General features: G+C 43.7%; 1 protein-coding gene across 14 annotated transcripts in view; it reads right to left on the bottom strand.

Moving 5' to 3' along the window:
• The window catches only part of OXR1 (oxidation resistance 1), a 512,712-nt gene that overhangs the window by 18,519 nt on the left and 473,767 nt on the right, over positions 1-20,426 (bottom strand). For 9 of the 14 annotated variants that reach the window (XR_010598951.1, XM_065586015.1, XM_065586021.1 and 6 more), the window contains 2 exons: positions 3,028-3,108; positions 314-436 (listed from right to left, as the gene is read on the bottom strand). Coding sequence is in view for 12 of the 14 variants with exons in the window: in XM_065586015.1 (XP_065442087.1) it covers positions 314-436; positions 3,028-3,108 (204 nt within the window). In the remaining 2 variants the exon portion in view is untranslated. The remainder of the gene's footprint in view (positions 1-313; positions 437-3,027; positions 3,109-20,426) is intronic. The other 5 variants (XR_010598952.1, XM_065586020.1, XM_042843991.2 and 2 more) reach the window with 1 other exon arrangement.

Raw genomic sequence — 20,426 nt, 5'->3', positions numbered from 1 at the left:
GCATAAGCTTTCGTGGGTGAATGACTACTTGACTAACAGATGTATTGGAGCATAAGCTTTCGTGGGTGAATGCCCACGAATGCATGCATCCGACGAAGTGGGCATTCACCCACGAAAGCTTATGCTCCAATACATTTGTTAGTGTTAAAGGTGCCACAGGACTCTCTGTTGCTTTTTACATTTTTTTTTATAAGCTCTTCAGAACAAGGTCCCTGTTATTTATTTGATATACTTAACCTGATACACGATGTTCAGGATACTTACAGAACAGAGATAATATTGTTCTATCAACAGTTTTATTTGACAACCATACCTTTTCAATTTGGTCTGACTGCAACAATTCACTAGGATCGCTAAGATTTGGCCGAAACGCTTCAGGCTCCAGGTCTGTTTTGATATTTGTGGCCTGCTTTGAATTTATGTCTTCCCTTGTTATCTGCAAGGCAGGAGGAAATAAATAAGCACTCTAGAAGGTATGTTAAGCATTCACAATTCTCTTACAGAGGAAGTATCGCTCAGTATACACCACATCATCTTCACTGCATTTAGGATTGTACTTAATTATTGGAATTTTGTATTAAGTTTGTTATATTAGGCATTTGACATGGAGATCCCTGCTTCTTGTGGTAAACCTATCAATACTAAATATTACACTGAAATTATTGCTTGCACAAGTACTCTAATATTCAGGAGAAGGTTATGCCGGTTTTTTCACACGCCTTTGTGTTCAGGGTTGAATATGGACTTTTGGCTTTTAATTGTAGTCAATTCTAAAGTACATGATCTCAACCACTGCACAAAATGTACTTTGTTTCTAATAGTAATAAAAAAAGGTGTTTGAGTTTTATACATTTTAAATGCAGAAACAGTTTATTTCAAGTGCTTTATGCTCATCTCTCAAAAGCTAGAGATTTTAATCAATACCCAAAGAAAATAAATTTTAAAGCAGTTATGATGTGAAACTTTTCAAGTTCCTACTACACATTTACAAAGCCTGCTTTCAAATATTCTAAGTGGGTATTAGTTACTTAAAGAATTTGACTGGGACTCAGGAGACGTGGGTTCTATTCCCAGCTCTACTCCCAGTATCTCAATAATGATACTGACCTCTTTTGTAAAGTGTTTTGAGCTCTACTGATGAAAAGTGCTAAACAACCACTAGGCATTATCATTATCCTAAGAGCCTGAGACAAAGCTCCCTGAAGTCATGGGAAAGAACTTTACAGACCTCATTGGATTTTTGATTAGCCCCTATGCATCCATCAGAAAACACTAAAAGTCAACATTTGCCAGAATATGGTTTGCCACATACATCTCCTATTCTAAATACTGGGAAAAAACTGCAGTGTTTCAGATACCAATTTGTGGCAGCTATTGCCAAATGTTAAGTTTTTAGATGGTGAACAGTTTTGACACAAAAAGACGACTTTCCAATTTTTCAGATTCTGTGTGAAACACTTTCAACGAATAAAATTCCATTAAACAGCTAAGAAAAATCAAATTTACTGTCTATCAAGGGATACTTTTTATATGCTTAAAAAAATCTTATAAAATATGAAGGTAAGGAATATTTGTATGATAGTAACTTGATTACAGTATTAACATTAATCCTTAAATTGAGAAAATTTGCTTTATTTAGTCATTTTGAGGAGGGCACAAGCAAGGCTCAAGCTTTCCATAACTTAGCATTTATCTCAGACTAAAAGCATTTGTTAGCATATAATTTCACAAAGAATCAGCCAAGTATATATATATTCAATATCCTCTTCCAATTACAAATATTATTAAGTACTACTTATACAGCATATGCCATTTGGTCTCTTCAGTCCCGAATTTCACACTGTCAAAGGGCATGTTTGTGTACAGATTCTACAAAACATAACTGCTGTTCAAGAGTACCATAAAATGTTTATACTCTATTTGGTTCTTTAATTTTTATTACACTACCACATGCAAAAAACATATGCTGTCTGTGTTGTTGATTTTATACAATTTTTACCACTCATAAGGCATTTGTAAGCAAGTTAACTTTCTTGTCAAAATCTAAAGCTCCTAAACACACATTACAGAAAGTACTATAACATTATCACTGTCAACTAATATTTTGACAGCGTAACAGATCAATAAGACAGCACTTTGACTACTAAATTAAGCAGAGGCAGCAAACCCATGAAAGCATTTCCCTCTGTATAGCCTTTTGCAAAAGCTACTCAGAAACAAAATGAAAATCCAAACTTCCAACCATTTCATTAGCTAGATACTTAGAAACACATATTGAATTAAGATTATTTCGTGTTTTCAAAAAAGTTTAGATATGCTTTCATCAGTAAACTTGGCATAATGTACACATCAATTCAAAAGCGTGCATATGCCAAAGTACATAGAGAAATACCTAAAGAGAATGCAAGAGTCAATTCAAGATTAATATCCAATAAGTCTACAGAATTAGTTCTGAACTACTGTTTTAGGGATTGAGAGTTCTAATTCCAAATCCACTAAAGGGCAAAACACTTACCTACCTCATATGGAAGTTGTGAGGCTTAATATGTAAAAAAAAAAAAAAAATCTGAAATACTTGTAGGATCTTTTTATATAAGAATTTAAGACTTCAAATATACATACAGCTGAGTAAGTCCTTATTTAATTTTGTAAAGTTTACTTTTTGTAAACAGAGTCTCTTTTGCATTCTTTTTAGGAAGCTTCTACCCAACTCAAGCCACCACATCAGAACAGAAATTAAAACACAAGTCCTCATCACTCTGGAAACCATGTAGTAATGAGAACAAAGTTTCAAAGATGACAGAAAATTCCTCTGATTTTAAACTCTGAAATGATCGTTTTGTCACAGAGCTACAGCACACTCTCTCAGTGTATAAACACATATCCAAGAGAAAGGAATTTTCTGCAGGGTTCTTGTAGTGTTGTAGCCAAGACAAACCCACCGAATATGGGACTTGCCCTGATCAAGGCCACTACAGAGAATGATGTTTTAGTCTCTGGAGAGGGGTTTAACTACGAAGAGGGCACCTTGAGGCGTCTGCAGAGCGTGCGCAGTTCTTCACTATTTAGAGCATCGATCCTGCGGTGATACTCAGCCACTGACACTACCTGAATATGGAGACAGGAAGAAAATAATTCCACTGACAGTTGGGGGAAAAAAAAAAAAGGGTAAGAAAGAAAAATGGAGAAGTGTAATGGGGGGAAGGATTTGCAATGACAACAAAAGAAAAAATTAAAATGTTAGACATTTGCATCTGCAAGGACTTGATGTTCATGTAGGATGTTTTTGACTTACGATGAGTACACACAATGAAGATAGAATTTCATACACAAATGGCACCAAAGATCTGGCACATCTCAATGTCCTAATGTATGACTATAAAGTAAATCTGATATGACAGTCCATAAAATTATGCTGCTAAAATAACAAATAAATGTGCACAAGAAAACTTACTGCACAATGTGATAATGGTTCAAGCCCCTTATGGTATGTCACAACTACAGGTAAGCACTTAGTAACTTATGCTTTACTGTTCTAAAAGACGAACTATTTAAAAAAACTATAGTTTAAGTCAACCTTGTCCTAAGGAGAGGTTTTAAAGCTGAAAAACTGAAGTCTAAATAATACTAATCACTATTCCTTCACAAAAATCCTGGGGATGTAGGGCTAGAAAAGATTACTATCAATCGATTTTAAATTCTAATTGATAGGCAAGTAGCTGCTAAGTTAAAGAATGCCAAGATGTTCTATTATCTCTTAGCTTTTTCCTCAGAGATTCTCAGAGATTGTGCATTTATCATACTTCATTCAGTACTTTCATTTTTTTCTTTTGATTCACTGCTTTCTCCCTTGTCATGCATATAGCACTGCTCCTTCTCCTACTGCATGTAACTTCATCTACCCTTTACACTATAATTCATCATTCCTGTGAAGGTTTCGTCATGGTCCAAAAGTCAACTATACTTTCTATACTATACTTGCATTAAAGACCACCTTCCATTCCATTTGTAGCTCACATGCCGACGGATCACCTCTCCTTTAGTTCCCTATATCAAGCTATTCCAAGAAACATTTAACATACAATCTAGAAACAAAGAACGTACTATAAGTAAAAAGGCAGAAACCATCACCAACATTTTCCCTCTTGTGTACCAGAGGTTAGGTACTTAATATATGCAGGGCTGGCTCCAGCTTTTCTGCTGCCCCAAGCGGCAAAAAAGGCAGCAGCATTTCGGCGGCAGCTCAATCGCGCCGCTTCTTCTGCGACACTTCGGTGGCGGGTCCTCCCTCTCTTCCTCTTCAGCGGCAGCTCAAAGAGGAAAAGAGGGATCCGCTGCCGAATTCCTGCCGAAGACCCGGATGTGCTGCCCCGATACCAGACGAAGTGCCGCCCCTTTGAATTGGCCGCCCCAAGCACCTGCTTCCTATGCTGGTGCCTGGAGCCGGCCCTGAATACATGGCCTGATTTTCAGAAGCATTGAGTAGCCATAATTCCCAGTGACTTCTATAGAACTGAATGGTACTCAGAACTTCTGAAAAAAAAATCAGGCAGTTTATTCAGGTACTTAGCTTAAACCACCCAAGTTGAAAAATGTTTGTCTCCATATTTAAACGTTTGTGTTAAGAAATACCTCGTGCAAATATTATAACAGCTTGACCCTTCTACATATTATCTCTCTGCAAGCCAGAGGTCTAAATTTTATAAAATATTGCAAACACAAGACTTACTGACTGTCTAGTACAGTACCTTTGCCTTAAGAGACCTAGAGGTACTGTAGTTATTTGTTCACGATAGCATATACAATGTAAAGAAACATATTACTGTGGATTGAAAGGAGTCCAGTATAAATACAAATCAATTTGTAGTAACAAACACAATACTACAAGGATGCCTCAACCACAGAGAACTGATTGCACAGGATACATCATGTTATCTTAACTGGTTAACCCTACTTAGTGTTGTTTTGTTATTTTATTTTTATTACTATTACTAAGAGGACAGTGAATACAAACACCCCAATATGAAATGTATTTTCCAAAGTGTCCTGAGTGTTGAAGATTTCTCTCCAAGCATAGGTGCCATATGCTCTTGTTTGAGACAAGTGGTTAGGGGAAAGGCTGTAAGGGTTTTGATGACAAAGTAGTATCAGCAGCCAATTGCTTGTTCAAGTAAGTACACTTGTGTATGTATTTTAGAAGAATCAAATAGGGCTAAGGGGCCAGAATCTCTGACAGCAGGGATTTAAATTTAAAATTTTAGCTCATTGCACCTTGGAGGGTGAGAGATTCCAAGATTAGGGTAGGAGGAGGAAATTGAGATTGTACTGGCATTTTTTCTTCCAGCTATCAATCCAATTCTCTTGCTGAAACTCTATTCTCTCTCCCCTTCCTTGAGCCTTTTACATTCCCACATTTATATCTCCTCTTCCTCACTTGATTTTTTGTTAGTGTCTCCACATCTTAGATTTCAACCTTTAATCCTTCTCCTTTCAGCATTTCCTTTTTCTGGAGAGTGCATGAAACCACCTTCTCACACCCAAACCTCAAAAGGCCAAAATCACAACAGTTATCCAATTAAAGGGGATTTGATACTGTGTAAGCACGGAGAAGCAAAACCAAAAAAAGACAGGGCCCAAATAAGATAACTTTGAGCGATAATTTAGAAAAAAAAACAATCTGGGTGAGACTGTCCCTCCTCCTTTAAAAAGAGGGAGAGAGAGATTGCAAATACTGTCAAGTATCGGGGGTAGCCATGTTAGTCTGTATCTACAAAAACAACAAGGAGTCTGGTGGCACCTTAAAGACTAACAGATTTATTTGGGCATAAGCTTTCATGGGTAAAAACCTCACTTCTTCGGATGCATAGAGTGAAAGTTACAGATATAGGCATTATATACTGACACATGGAGATGCTTTTTTAGAGGCCTAGTAGTGGAGACGAAAAAAGGCACTAAGTTTGAATTTGAAACTAAGAAAGGATGTTATTGAATTCTGGGCCAGTAAAGCTGGTTATTCATTACTTGTATTGTGGCAGCATCTAAAGGCCTTAGCCCCATTGTGCTAATAAGCACTGTATGAATACAACTAAGAGATGGTCCCCGCCCTCAAGAGTTTAAGCAGAAGACTTCAGAGAACAGGTGGATACAAACAGATGGAAGGAGCACAATGTAAGCCAACTGGCAAGGTGTTCAATTTATATTTTTCAAACTAATGTTTATAAAATGTCAGAATGTTCAGTTAGGCCAGGCTACTTGCAGAAAGCTTTGCTTTACCAGCTAAGTGCTCATAGCATGACTGCACTTCATGCTGGCAAAAGGGCAATTCTGCCAATATAGCTAATTTCAGCTTCCCTGCCCACCAGCCCCAAGAGAAATAGTTTATACCAACAAAAACACAGGTTTTGCCAGAATAGCTGTGTCTACACTAGAGGCTTTTGCTGGCACAACTCTGTCAGTCACAAATCACACCGCTGACCAATACAACTATGCCTGCAAAAGTCTGCAGTGTATACCTGGCTTAGACAAACTGTAAGAAGAGGGGTTTTTGTTTTTATATGGAAATGTTAACCTATATTTGGCAAAAAGATGGAAACAGTTGTCTGTATAGGATCGTTTTCCTCTGGATAAAATGCATCTAAAAAGCTAGCAGTAGGTATTGCTGTATTCCCACGAAGTGGACACAGAGCTGGAACATATCCTCCTTACTTAATTGGAAGGCACTCCAGAACTAGATGGTTCTTTTAAAAAATAAACACACCAATTTAATTACATTGCTCTTTCAATAGCATCACCCAGTGTACAAATTTACGGGTCAAAAAACCAGAAGCTTCTGTATCCTCTGCACATGGTGATGGTGAGAGTAAGATAAAAGCAACCTGTGATGGTTACATATTGAGGGGACCATTGAAAGAATTAGGATGAACAATTTGCTCTAGACCACAGTGCAGTCAGACATACCTGATGTAAACAGAGTGCCTTTTTACTGGATGATATAAAAAAAAAATTTTCTTGCAGAGCCAGCTCCAACACAATCAGATGCACTTTTAGTTCTATAATATTTGGTTTAAAATTATCAAGCTTAAATTTTTTTTGCATATCTGGAACTTTTCCCAATCAATTTGTTCATCTCATTCAAACTCTTTCATTAGAAACGGAATAACATTTTAAGACATATCTAGCGGCTATAGCTGGCCTACAATGAAAATAAAGGGACCATTCATGAACTGAACACTGTTGTGAAAGGATATTTACATCATTTGCAGTGAAGCAAGTATGAACAGTGCCTTTTTGTGAGAGAGTATTTTCAGTTTTCCCCTGAATATGTATTCCACCACAGGCCCAATATTGCAATCCTTAACACTTTCAATATTCATGAAACTTCTGAGTCCAAAGGGAGCTTGCTGCGGAAATGAGTCTCTCTGCACGATAAATAAATTAATATTATTTTATATATAATTAGGGCTGTAAAGCAATTAAAAATTAATTCACAATTAATCATGCGATTAATCGCACTGTTAAACAATAACAGAATACCATTTATTTAAATATTTTTGGATGTTTTCTACATTTTCAAATATACTGATTTCAGTTACAACACAGAATACAAAGTGTACAGTGCTCACTTTATATTTATTTTTGATTACAAGTATTTGCACAGTATAAAAAAGAAAAAGACAGTTACCTTTTCCATAACTGGTGTTCTTCGATATGTGTGGCTCACGTCTATTCCACAGTAGGTGTGCGTGCTCACTACGTGCACCGGTGCCGGAAATTTTTCCCCTAGCAGTTCCCGTAGGGGAGTGCACTAGTGACTCCTGGAGTGTTGTCTCCATGGTGCGGTATAAGGGGCGCTGCGTGCTTCCCCCACCCTCAGTTCCTTCTTCCCAGACAACTCCAACAGAGGGGAAGGAGGGCGGGATGTGGAATAGACATGAGCAACACATCTCTAAGAACACCAGTTACGGAAAAGGTAATTTTTTTCTTCTTCGAGCGATTGCTCATATGTATTCCACAATAGGTGATTCCAAGCTATATCTATTGGAGGTGGGAAGGAGTTCACAAACTCTCGGGACGGCGAACAGCCCTGTCGAACCCAGTGTCCTCCCTGGTCTGGGGGACGATCGCATAGTGCGAGATGAACGTGTGAACCGAAGACCACGTGGAAGCCCTACAAATTTCCTGAATGGGACATGGGTCAAAAAGGCAGCTGACGAGGCCTGCGCCCTAGTTGAGTGCGCCTTCACAATTGGTGGCGGAGGGTTTCCCGCCAGGTCACAACAGGTACGGATGCATGAGACGATTCAGTTGGAGAGCCGCTGAGTGGAGATCGGCCGACCTTTTGTGCGCTCAGCCAAGGTGATGATGAGTTGCGAGGACTTTCTGAATGGCTTAGTCCGCTCCAGGTAAAAAGTCAGAGCCCATCTCACATCCAGCGTGTGGAGGCGGCGCTCCTCACTGGATGCATGGGGCTTGGGGCAGAGGACTGGCAGAAAAATGTCCCGACCCATGTGATAGGTGGAGACCACCTTTGGGAGGAACGATGGGTGGGGGCAGAGCTGGACCTTATCTTTATGAAGCACCGTGTACGGGGGTTTGGAGGTCAGGGCCCTGAGTTCCGAGACCCGCCTAGCCGATGTGATCACAACCAGGAAGGCCACCTTCCACAAGAGGTGTGACTAGGAGCACGTGGCTAGCGGCTCAAATGGGGGCCCCGTGAGACGGGCCAACACCAGGTTTAGGTCCCACTGCAGGACTGGGGGCCTAATATACGAGAAGAGACGATCCAACCCCTTAAGGAATCAGCCAGTCATAGCATGGGAAAATACCGTGTGGCCCTGCACCAGCAGATGGAAGGCTGATATGGCTCCCAGTTGCACCTTGACTGACTAGGGCACCAACCCTGGGCTCTAAGGTGAAGGAGGTAATCCAGAATAAGATGGATCACCCCGCTTGTCTACCCATCTGGAAAACCAAGATCACTTCGTCAAGTAGGCATAGCATGTGGAGGGCCTCCTGCTTTCTAGGACGACGCGCTGAACCCCTTCCAAGCACGTCCTTTCCTCCCTACCTAACCACTGAGCAACCACTCCGTGAGATGGAGTGCTACTAGGTTGGGGTGGAGGAGGCAGCCCTGGTCCTGGGAGAGCAGGTCCAGGCAGGACGGCAACGGCCGGGCGACCGCCAGGCCTGTGAGGGTCCCGTACCAATGCTGCCTGGGCCATGCCGGGGCAATCAGAGGGACCCGGGCCTTCTCAGTATTTATCTTTTCCAGGACCTTGCCGATCAGCAGGAATGGGGGAAAAGGCACAGAGAAACCGGCCTGACCAGGACAAGAGGAAGGCATCGGAGATGGTGTCCCCTTCCCCAGCCCCCACCAGAACAGAACCAGGAACAGCGACTGTTCTGCCAAGTTGCGAACAGGTCTACCTGTGGAGTTACCCACACTTGGAAAAGTCCGTGCACCACTTCTGGGTGGAGAGACCACTCGTGCTGAGAGAAGTCCCTGCTCAAGCGATCCACCCGCGCGTTCCAGGCACCCAGCAGATGGAAGGCCTGTAGGCAGATGTTGTGGGCTATACAAAAGTCCCACAGCCTGAGGGCTTCATGGCAAAGAGCAGATGATCGGGCCCAAGTTTGCCTGTTGATGTAGAACATAGAGGCCGTGTTGTCTGTGAAGACCCTGACCACCCGGCCCTCCAGGTGCGAGCGGAAGGCTATGCATGCCAGCCGTACCACCCGAGCTCCTTGACGTTTATGTGGAGGGTCAGATCCTGAGCCCACCACAGACCTTGAGTTTGAATATTCCACACATGGGCCCCCTATCCCAGGTCCGATGCGTCTGGACACTAGTTCCAGTGATGTGGCCCTGGCCTTGCCCCTGAACGGGACCCCTTGGAGCATGTTTCTCAGGGAGGACCACCACCGTAGGGAGGTGATTGCTGGTTCAGGCACCGTGAGGACTTTGTCCATCCTGTCCCTGGCCTGGGAGAACTCTGAGGCCAACCAGAACTGGAGGGGCCTCATCCTGAGTCTGGCATGATGGACCACATACGTGCATGCCAACATGAGACCCAAGAGCTGGAGGCATGCTCTGACTGTTGATGATAGAGGTCAGAGAGACCATGCGGAACTTGAGCTTCACCATGTACTGGTTCAGGCCTTGCAGGCCCAAGATGGGCCTGAGCCCCCCTTTGGCCTTCAGGATAAGGAAACAGTGGGAGTAGTACCCCTTGCCTTTGAACTCCCCTGGTACCGCTTCCACCACTCCTAGGCCCAGGAGCCACCCCACCTCCTGCTCGAGCAGAGCCTTGTGCGAGGGGTCCCCCAGGAGGGACAGGGCAGGGGGTGAAAGTAAACTGGAGGGTGTAGCCCCAGGAGATGGTGTTGAGGGTCCATCAGTCCGAGGTCAGCCACGATCACTCTGGGAGGAAAGCACACAACCGATGGGAGAAGGAAAGCTTTACTGAGGGTGGATCCCCGATGAGAACTGGCAGGGTGTCCCCGGGCATCCCGTCAATACCACCTTTTCCCCGCTTGCTTGCCCTTGGAGGACCCAGGCTGGGGGGCAGGCCAAGACTGCCTCTGTGGGCGCCTCTTATAGTCCCACGACTTTTTTATAAGCGGTCTCGTATTTTGAATGGGTGGCCTGAGCGGGAGTCTACTGCGGCTTGAACTTAGGTTTAGCTGGAACATAGAGACCCAGAGTCTGGGAGTCGTGCAGGAGTCTTTCAGGCCATGCAGTTCTGTATCCATTTGTTCCGCAAACAGAGCTTTGCCGTCAAACAGGAGGTCCTGTAGGGAGGTCTGCACCTCGCTGGATAGCCCAGAGAGCAGGAGCCATGACACCCTTCTCATGGACACTGCGGAGGCCATGAACTGCGCGGCCGTGTCCGCTGCATCTGAAGCTGCCTGCAGGGTTGCCCTGGCAGCCACTGTGCCCTCCTCCACCAGCGCTCTAAACTCCTTCCTGTCAGGGAGTCCTCGAACTTGGGCAGGGAGCCCCACAGATTGAACTCATTCCGGCCCAGGAGAGCCTGGTGGTTTGCCACCCGTAACTGGAAGCTCAAGGATGAATAAGCTTTTCTTCCAAATGAGTCCAGCCGCCTTGAATCTTTGTTTTTCAGGCTAGGGGCTGGTTGGCCCTGCCATTCCCTATGGTTGACTGACTTGACCACCAGAGAGTTAGGAGCAGGGTGGGTGTATAAGTATTCATGCCTCTTGGCGGGTACAAAATACTTGTGTTCCGCTCTCTTAGAGATAGGGGCCAAAGAGGCCAGTGTTTGCCAGAGGGCATTTGAAATTTTGCCACCCCTTCGTGGAGAGGCAAGGCTACCTCCGGTGCCGAGGAGGACAGCACATTAAAGAGGGAGTCCGAGGGCTCCTCCAACTCCTCTGCCTGGAAGTGGAGGCTTGATGCCACCCTTTTTAAGCGTTCTTGGTGGGCCCTAAAGTCCTCCTGCGGGACAGAGGGGCCGTAATTGCCTCATCTGGGGAGGGTGAGGAGGCCTGCGTGGTACTGTGTGTGTCCAGCGGCACTGGAGGGTCCACCACCTGGTTGGTCCCTGGGCATGGTGCCGAGGATGTATGTCCCACTAACTCCTTCCTCGGAGGTCTGGAGAGGGAGGCCGATGGTCCTTCTGAGGCTCCGGCCACTGAGCGAGCTCTCACCAGGGGCTGTGTTAAGGGTCACGGTGCCCACTGGTACCATTGGGCCAGCCACAGGGCCTGGTGCCACTGCACCTGCTGTGGCACCAGCGGAGCCAGCTGTTCGGCTAGGCTGGCCCGGCCCACCGATCGACGACTATGAAGGAAGGCCGGGCTGACATACGACCAGCCGCTGTCCCTGGACCAGGAGGAGCAGCAGCGCTGGGAGCAGTGCCGACCACAGGACTGCGATCCCGATGTGGAGGACCGGTAGTGTTGGTAACAGCTGCTCCGTGATCGGCTCCGGCAGGTGGACCCACAACGGCAAGACGCCGGTGATCAACGCCCGGGGCTGCGGAGGCAGTGCTGTGGCGGGGTCCTGGAGCGGGACAACGAATGGGAACAACGTCAATGTTTGTGCCATGACTGGCTGCGATAGCCCCTCCAAGACAAGGACCTTTGGCATTGTCTGCCTCGGTCCCGTCAGCGTTCGTTCCTCGAGGCGGAGCGGTGCCGAAAGTCTCGGTTAGACGGAACCCAACCAGACAGCCTGGTGGGCGTCGAGGGCGATCCACGTGGACTTTGCCCTGAACGGTTGCTGGGCGACGAACAGCGTCAGGAACGTTCCCTCGACCGAGACTGGTACCAAGCCGGGGGAGACTGCGGAGATCCCAGTGGCATCTTGCCTCTGGAGCGCGGGGCCAACATTGGCAGTGCTCCTGGTACTGGCATGGACATAACATCCCGGGCCGCCAGCAGGGCCTCCAGTGTGGAGGGCATCTGGACATCCCAGGAGGCCTTTCTCCGAATGGGTTGGGCTACTCTGCTTGACTTGAGTCAGAGGCCTAGAGGCTGGTGGGGATCTAGGACTGCCCAACATGGGTCTAGCCTCTGTCCCGGATTTACTCCGGTGCCGCGGCAAAGAAGGCCTCTTCCTGGCCTTCTTGGCATGCCCTGTAGATGGAGAGTGGTGCCGACTAGTTGATGGCGCTGAAGGGTCGCCGCGCACCGGCACTGCGGTGCGGACTCGGAGTGGTGTACCGGAGTCGGGGTCAGCGCCGACTCCATCAGAATAGCCCGGAGCCTAATGTCCATTTCTCTCTTGGCCCAAGGCTTAAACGACTTGCAAATCTTGCAGCGATTGCTGAAATGGGTTTTCCACAAACAGCATAGACAGTCCGTGTGCGGATCACTCAGTGGCACAGATCACCTGCAAGTGGTTGCATGACTTAAAACCCAGGGTATGGGGCATGCCCCGGCCCAGGCGCTCTAGCTAATCTAAACTAACTACGGGTACCATACACTGAACAAACAAGCAGTTTTGGGACGAACTACAGCAAAGCCGGAGCAGATCAGTTCCAAAGCACCTTCACTGGTGGCAAGAAGGAACTGAGGGTGGGGGGGAGCGCGCAGCGCCCCTTATACTGCACCATGGAGGCGCCACTCCAGGGGTTGCTAGGGAGCTCCCCTGAGGATACTGCTAGCGGAAAAACTTCCAGCATCGGTGCACATGGCGAGCACGCACACCTATTGTGGAATACACATGAGCAATCACTCGAAGAATAGTATTTTTCAATTCACCTAATACACGTACTGTAATGCAATCTCTATCATGAAAGTTGAACTTACAAATGTAGAATTACATACAAAAATTGTGTGCATTCAAAAATAAAACAATTTAAAATTTTAAAGCCTCCAAGTCCACTGAGTCCTACTTCTTGTTCAGCCAATCGCTCAGACAAACAAGTTAGTTTATATTTGCAGAAGATAATGCTGACTGCTTCTTGTTTACAATGTCACCTGAAAGTGAGAACAGGCGTTCTCACGGCACTGTTGTAGCCGGCGTCACAAGATATTTATGTGCCAGATGCGCTAAAGATTCATATGTCCCTTCATGCTTCAACTACCATTCCAGAGGACATGTGTTCATGCTGATGACTGGTTCTGCTCAATAACTATGCGAAGCAGTGAGCACCGACATGTTCATTTTCATTATCTGAGTCAGATGCCACCAGCAGAAGGCTGATTTTCTTTGTTGGTGGTTTGGGTTCTGTAGTTTCCGCATCAGAGTGTTGTTCTTTTAAGACTTCTGAAAGCATGCGCCAAACCTCATCCCTCTCAGATTTTGGAAGGCACTTCAGATTCTTAAATCTTGGGTCAAGTGCTGTAGCTATATTTAGAAATCTCACATTGGTACCTTCTTTGTGTTCTGTCAAATCTGCAGTGAAAATGTTCTTAAAATGAACAATGTGCTGGGTCACCATCAGAGACTGCTAGATCGGGAGGAGGGATAGCTCGGTGGTTTAAACATTGGCCTGCTAAACCCAGGGTTGAGAGTTCAATCCTTGAGGGGGCCATTTAGGGATCTGGGTCAAAAATCTGTCTGGGGATTGGTCCTGCTTTGAGCAGGCGGTTGGACTAGATGACCTCCTGAGGTCCTTTCCAACCCTGATATTCTATGATTCTATGAGGACATGAAATATATGGCAGAATGCAGGTAAAACAGAGCAAGGAATATACAATTCTCCCCCAAGGAAGTTCAGTCACAAATTAACTAGGGGGGGAGGGATAGCTCAGTGGTTTGAGCATTGGCCTGCTAAACCCAGGGTTGTGAGTTCAATCCTTGAGGGGGCCACTTGGGGATCTGGGGCAAAATCAGTACTTGGTCCTGCTAGTGAAGGCAGGGGGCTGGACTCTATGACCTTTCAAGGTCCCTTCCAGTTCTAGGAGATGGGATATCTCCATTAATTTATTTATTTATTTATTTAACGCATTATTTTTTTAACAAGTGTCATCAGCATGGAAGCATGTCCTCTGGAATAGTGGCCGAGGCATGAAGGGGCATAGAAATGTTTAGCATATCTGGCACATAAATACCTTGCAATGCTGGCTACAGAAGTCCCGTGCAAATGCCTGTTCTCACTTTCTGGTGACATTGTAAATAAGAAGTGGACAGCATTATCTCCCGTAAAAGTAAACAGTTTGTCTTAGCGATTGGCTGAAGTAGTAGGACTGAGTGAAAATAGGAACATAAGAATGGCCGTACTGGGTCAGACCAAAGGTCCATTCAACCCGGTATCCTGTCTACCAACAGTGGCCAATGCCAGGTGCCCCAGAGGGAGTGAACCTAACTGGTAATGATCAAGTGATCTCTCTCCTGCCGTCCATCACCACCCTCTGACAAACAGAGGCTAGGGACACCATTCCTTACCCAATCTGGCTAATAGCTATTAATGGACTTAATCTCCATGAACTTATCCAGTTCTCTTTTAAACCCTGTTATAGTCCTAGCCTTCACAACCTCCTCAGGCAAAGAGTTCCACAAGTTGACTGTGCGCTGTGTGAAGAACTTCCTTTTATTTGTTTTAAACCTGCTGCCTGTGGACTTGTAGGCTCTGAAGTTTTACACTGTTTTGTTTTCGAGTGCAGTTATGTAACAACAACAACAAAAACATTTCTAAGTTGTACTTTCACCACAAAGATTGCACTACAGTACTTGTTTGAGGTATATTGAAAAATACTATTTCTTTTATCATTTTTACAGTGCAAATAGTTGTAATAAAAATAATATACACCGATTTCAATTACAACACAGAATACGATATATATGAAAATGTAGAAAAACATCAGAAATATTTAATAAATTTCAATTAGTATTCTATTAACAGTGCAACTAAAACTAATCAATTAAAATTTTAATCACGAATAATCTACAGCCCTACATATAATACATTTTTATATATTATAAAATATAGATGTGTATAATAAGACATTTTCATAAGATATGCATTTGCAAATCATTTTGAAAAGAATAGCCAAGATCTAAGACCAAGTGCGCTCTCGTTTGATTTATTTTTTCCTCCTTCCTTACAGATATAGGTAGCTTTGATTTAGCAAAGTACTTAAACACCTGAGTAGCAATCCCACTGTAGTCAAAGGGACCCTCTGTGTGCTTAAGAAGTTAAAACATCTGCTTAAATACCCTTTGTTGTATATGCTTAAGTAGTATGGTAAGAGGGTGGGCCAGTTAAGGCAAATTATCCTTTTGTAACTTTGTACTGTATCATCACACGCTTTTAGGGCAACGTTGTATAAGACTCAGGAGACTATGAAGAGAACAGGAAATATGAATGTTAAATTACTAAAATGCACACTACGCTGCTGCGAGAGAAATTTCCTTCTCGTGTTGTATTGCACACTGGGGCTATGCCTACACTACCACTTATGTCAGTAGTTGCTTAGAGGTGTGAATAAGCCACCCCGAGTGACGTAAGTTACACTGACCTAAGCTACCACCGCTCAGTAGAGGTGGATTAATTAAATTGATGGGAGAGTTCTCTCGGCTTACAGCTGCTACACTAGAGAGCTTACAGCGGTGCAGCTGAGCTGCTGTAAGCTCTCTAGTGTAGCCGTAGCCTGAGAGGGGCAATTCTGGTATTCTCTTAAAAAAGAGCAGATTCAGGCCTTCCAACAAGGTCTCATCTTTGGAGAGCAGTTACCTCAGAAGCTTTGCAGTTAACTGACTGCTAAAAAACTCCACCTCTGTAAATTACTCTCAAAGCAGCATTGCTCTAAACAGCACATAACTGTGCCCATCTTCAAGTGATTCATTCATGAGCAGGTCAACTATCTTAGACTGTCTACAATACACTATGCAGCTATGGCCCTTTAGAGTAGACATTAGGTATGGCAATACAAGGGCATTTTTCATGTCTATAGTAAATCCACCCCCCCCCCCCCCCCCCCGAGAAGTGGTAGCTAGATTTACAGAAGAATTCTTCCATTGACCTACTGGTGTCTATAATGGGGCTTAGGTTGGCTGAACTACGGGTCTCAGTTTTTGGTATAGCTCAGGCCTTACTTATCGCACTCCACTCTCACAGTTCATCCACACTCCCTATTCTAATGTTTCATCAAAAAAGCAAAACAAACAAGAACTCCACCAGGCCTCTCGAGTAACCTAAGAATATCTTACTATACCCATAAAACATTGCAGTCCCATCTAACTGATTTTCAGGAATTTTGACAGCTTTCTCCTGGAGTAACAAGGGAAAGATTTCCCCCCCCCCCCTTGCCTTCAGACACGCAAGTTACTACACAATACTATGCTCTAATAAATTTGTTAGTGTCTAAGGTGCCACAAGTACTCCTGTTCTTTTTGTGGATACAGACTAACACGGCTGCTACTCTGAAACCTACACGATACTAGCATATATACTACACAATTTGTTGTACAAATTTCGGTTACACAATTAAGTTGGATAGTTCCACTGATAGTTTTGCATGCAATGGTATTTTAAAGATGAAGTATATGTAGACATCCAACCCTTGCTTTTTCTGCAAGTGTCTGCAGATGAAACTCCTCTGTGCTCTCCTCCTTAATGTCTTAATGTTGTATAAGGGCCAGCTTTATTTTTAGATCTGGAGTCAGACCACAGTGGATGCATTAAAAAAAAAATTACTTTTAGGGCTGCTACACTTTTGTTGGTGAAAATTAACAGCTTAAATCTGAATAGTACCAGAATGCTCAGCACCAATCCAACAGAGCATTTACTTGCTTAGTATTAAGTATTTGTGTGAGACTGAAGTCAACAGGAATACACATATTTATGTGCTCTCCAGAATGAGGGCTCAGGACCTTTTGGAATCAAGCTGTTTATAATGTTGGATTTTTTATTTTACACAACATTTGGTTGTTGTGAAGCCATCAGAAATATTAAATTACATAAATTTAAAATAAAATATTATAGAGGGACAATTGATTCAGTTGACAGATGCAATGGTACCAAAAACGTATTCGTGATTCTTGAGGGAATCTTCAAGAATTGTTAGTACCACAACTGCTTGCGCACAATACTATGAGCTACTGCGTCTCCTTCCATATTAAGTGCTGGGAAAGGAGGTTTTCTATTAAGTTTTCTAGGAAATTTGCCATTTTATACAGAAATGCAGGATTAGCATGAATGCTAATGAGTGAGATCATCACACTACTAAAAGAAGTTTACTGGAAGAAAATTAGCTAATAGAAGGGAAAAGAGCCAAAATGAAAAGATTCACTCATGGGTACAAAGCAACTATTGCCAGTAGACCACCATCTGCCTTCTTTACACAACACTTAAGACAGTCTACAATAGTTACCTCTGATTTATTCATTTCCCATGAATCTCAATTTATTCTCTGGAAGTTACAGATTGTTTGCTACTGTATCCAGTTAAGATGTGTCCAGTAAAGGAGTGAGTAACACAAGATAGCAAAAAATCTGGCTGAAGGACAAACTGTATGTTTACCATGCTGGTGTTTATACCATTGTGGCACTCTGTACCTCAAAACACCCTGGAACCCGCATATTCACCACTGTTATATAATTATTGTATGTTTGTATAAAGTATGCTTTGTGAGATATCATTCTGAAAGTCTTGATCTGTTGAACATTAACATCCTGTAATGTGCTATCACCGTAGGTGAAGTTATGAAGATTTGCTATGTGTGTGTTACTGAAATATGTCGTAAGGTTGGGAACACCCGCAACCAGCCTTTCAGGTACAACAATAGAGTAGCCAGATGTGCTGATGGTCCATTAAAGAGAATCAACTATCCCAGGAACTGTATACAATGAAGACTTCTCAGAGAGCACATAGACAATGGAGATGCTTGACAAATGGGGACAGATCCCTCACGTCACAAGTATAGATCTTTCCAGCAAGCTGGAAGAAACTATAAAGAGGGGAAGTGACATCATGACTTGACCTCACTCCCCGACAACTCAACACCTGAAAGAAACGTCTAGAGGACAAAAGACTTTAAACTGGGGAGAGTGGTCCCAGGTTGGAAGAGAGTTCCAAGCCTGTGCTTTGCAGATTTATGACCTGTTTGTACTATCTACCAGGGTGAGACACTGCTTGATTCAAATCCTGTTTAGTTTATAGAACTCAGATTGTGAATTTAATTTTATTTCTTAGGTAACCAACTTTGATCACTATGCTTTGTACTTATAGTCACTTAAAATCTCTCTTTTTGTAGTTAATCAATCTGTTTTATATTTCAGCTAAAACAGTGTGTTTTGGTTAAAGTGCTTGGGAAATCTCAGCTCAGGTTGCAAAGACTAGTTATGTCCTCTCCACACCGAGGGAGAGGCAGACTGAGTAATGAATTTATACTGATCAGCTTCTGACCAGGGCAAGACGGTACAGTTCTAGGGTGGAAGGCTGGGGAGCCTCTCTATAGTTGGTTCATGAGTGGCTGGGAGAAGCATTCATGTAACTCAGGTGGGGTGTGTCCCTTCCTGGGGATGTCTGTGTATGTGCAGTACCTGCCAGAGTTTTGTAGCTTGTCACAGCATCACAGTGTGAATGGGACAGAGGGCTCAGCAGTCCCACAGTTCAGGCTGCACCCCGAGAAAACCCATCACAACCATGTGCGCTTATCTAGGAGAAAAGTATACCTGAATATAACAGAAAAGGGAAGTGACTGCAGATGGTCAAAATCCATTATCTTATTCCACTAAGATTGAAAAGATACCACATTTCAGAAAAGACAGTATTAGTATAAAATTTTAAGTTTATTTATAAAAAGTCAAGGAAATTTTCAGAAAGCCTGGGAGGAGAAATTACCAGCAATACTAGTTAGTACTACAACAACATTTTCAATCTATGATGTTGTAATGATTTAGGGGTTCTGTCTGTACCACTTTGGAACTGTGGATGATTTTATTTAATTGTATCATGGAATTACCGTGTCATGGAAAGCCTATATGTATGCGGACACACCGGGAGTTAACAGGGTTGTGTCATGTCTCTGCCAGGCCAAAGAATGGTAGGTGATCAGCACTCAATGATCTTCTATTCAAAGTAAAATATCTTGGGACAACGCATTTATTCTAGCTGAGAGAACACTTCCTAGTGTTGTCAGAAGGGAGGGCAGTTTGGGAGCAGTGGAAAGTTACCAAAAGAAGCAGATGACCCCAACAAGAGTCTATGAAGGGACTCAAGAGGGGGATTTTTGGGGTCAGAGCCATTTAGCAGCAGATTAAGAAGAGGGGAGCTGCAGCGGGGCAGGGTAGGCCAGGGGGTGGGGGATCCTGCCTGCCTCATGGAAAACATATGATCCCCTAAGGGCTTCCAAGTGAAGGGTAAGCTAGTGAGGGACATTGTGGTTTCAACTGTTTACTGTCTATTAAGATATGCACTCTCCTATGCTTTACATGATTAAGCATAAGAGAGCATACAAGTGTGAGTGCTAAGTGTGTGCATGTGATAACTGCTTCACAACTGCTGCATGACCTCAAGAGCGTCAGACTGTAAATCAGAAGCTTCACATCTTTGGGGTAGAGTTGTGGGAGAAGGGTGTGTTTACATACGCCAGAATCTGAAGAGTCAACATTATGCTTGGAAGGTTCCAACACTTGGAGGGGGATGCATCAGATAGGTCTGAACCCTGCATGTGTGCCTAGGGACCCTGAGATTAGAGTTCAGCCATGCCTGACCCTATACTGGGGGTTGGGGTAGGGGATACCCATATACATACTCTCAATATTGCTGAAAGAAGTGTGCAGTGTAGATTAAGCTTGAGCTGGAGGTTAGATAAAATGTCATGTACAGATTACTTTCCTAAATATTTCAGGGCAAAGTAGAAAGCACAGAAGATATACCTAAATGTTAAAATTACTTATTTGCTCATAAGTAAATATACTAAAAAGGTACACAGAGAGCAACTACCATTAGTTTAAGATTCTTGACGTGTTAGTTGGATTACCATATTTTGTAAATCTCACAAACCTATGAAAA

This window comes from Chrysemys picta, chromosome 2 (genome assembly GCF_011386835.1).
Source record: "Chrysemys picta bellii isolate R12L10 chromosome 2, ASM1138683v2, whole genome shotgun sequence".
Lineage (NCBI taxonomy): Eukaryota > Metazoa > Chordata > Testudines > Emydidae > Chrysemys > Chrysemys picta.
The sequence above is the reverse complement of the archived record's forward strand: the minus strand, read 5'-3'. Positions and strand labels throughout refer to the sequence as shown.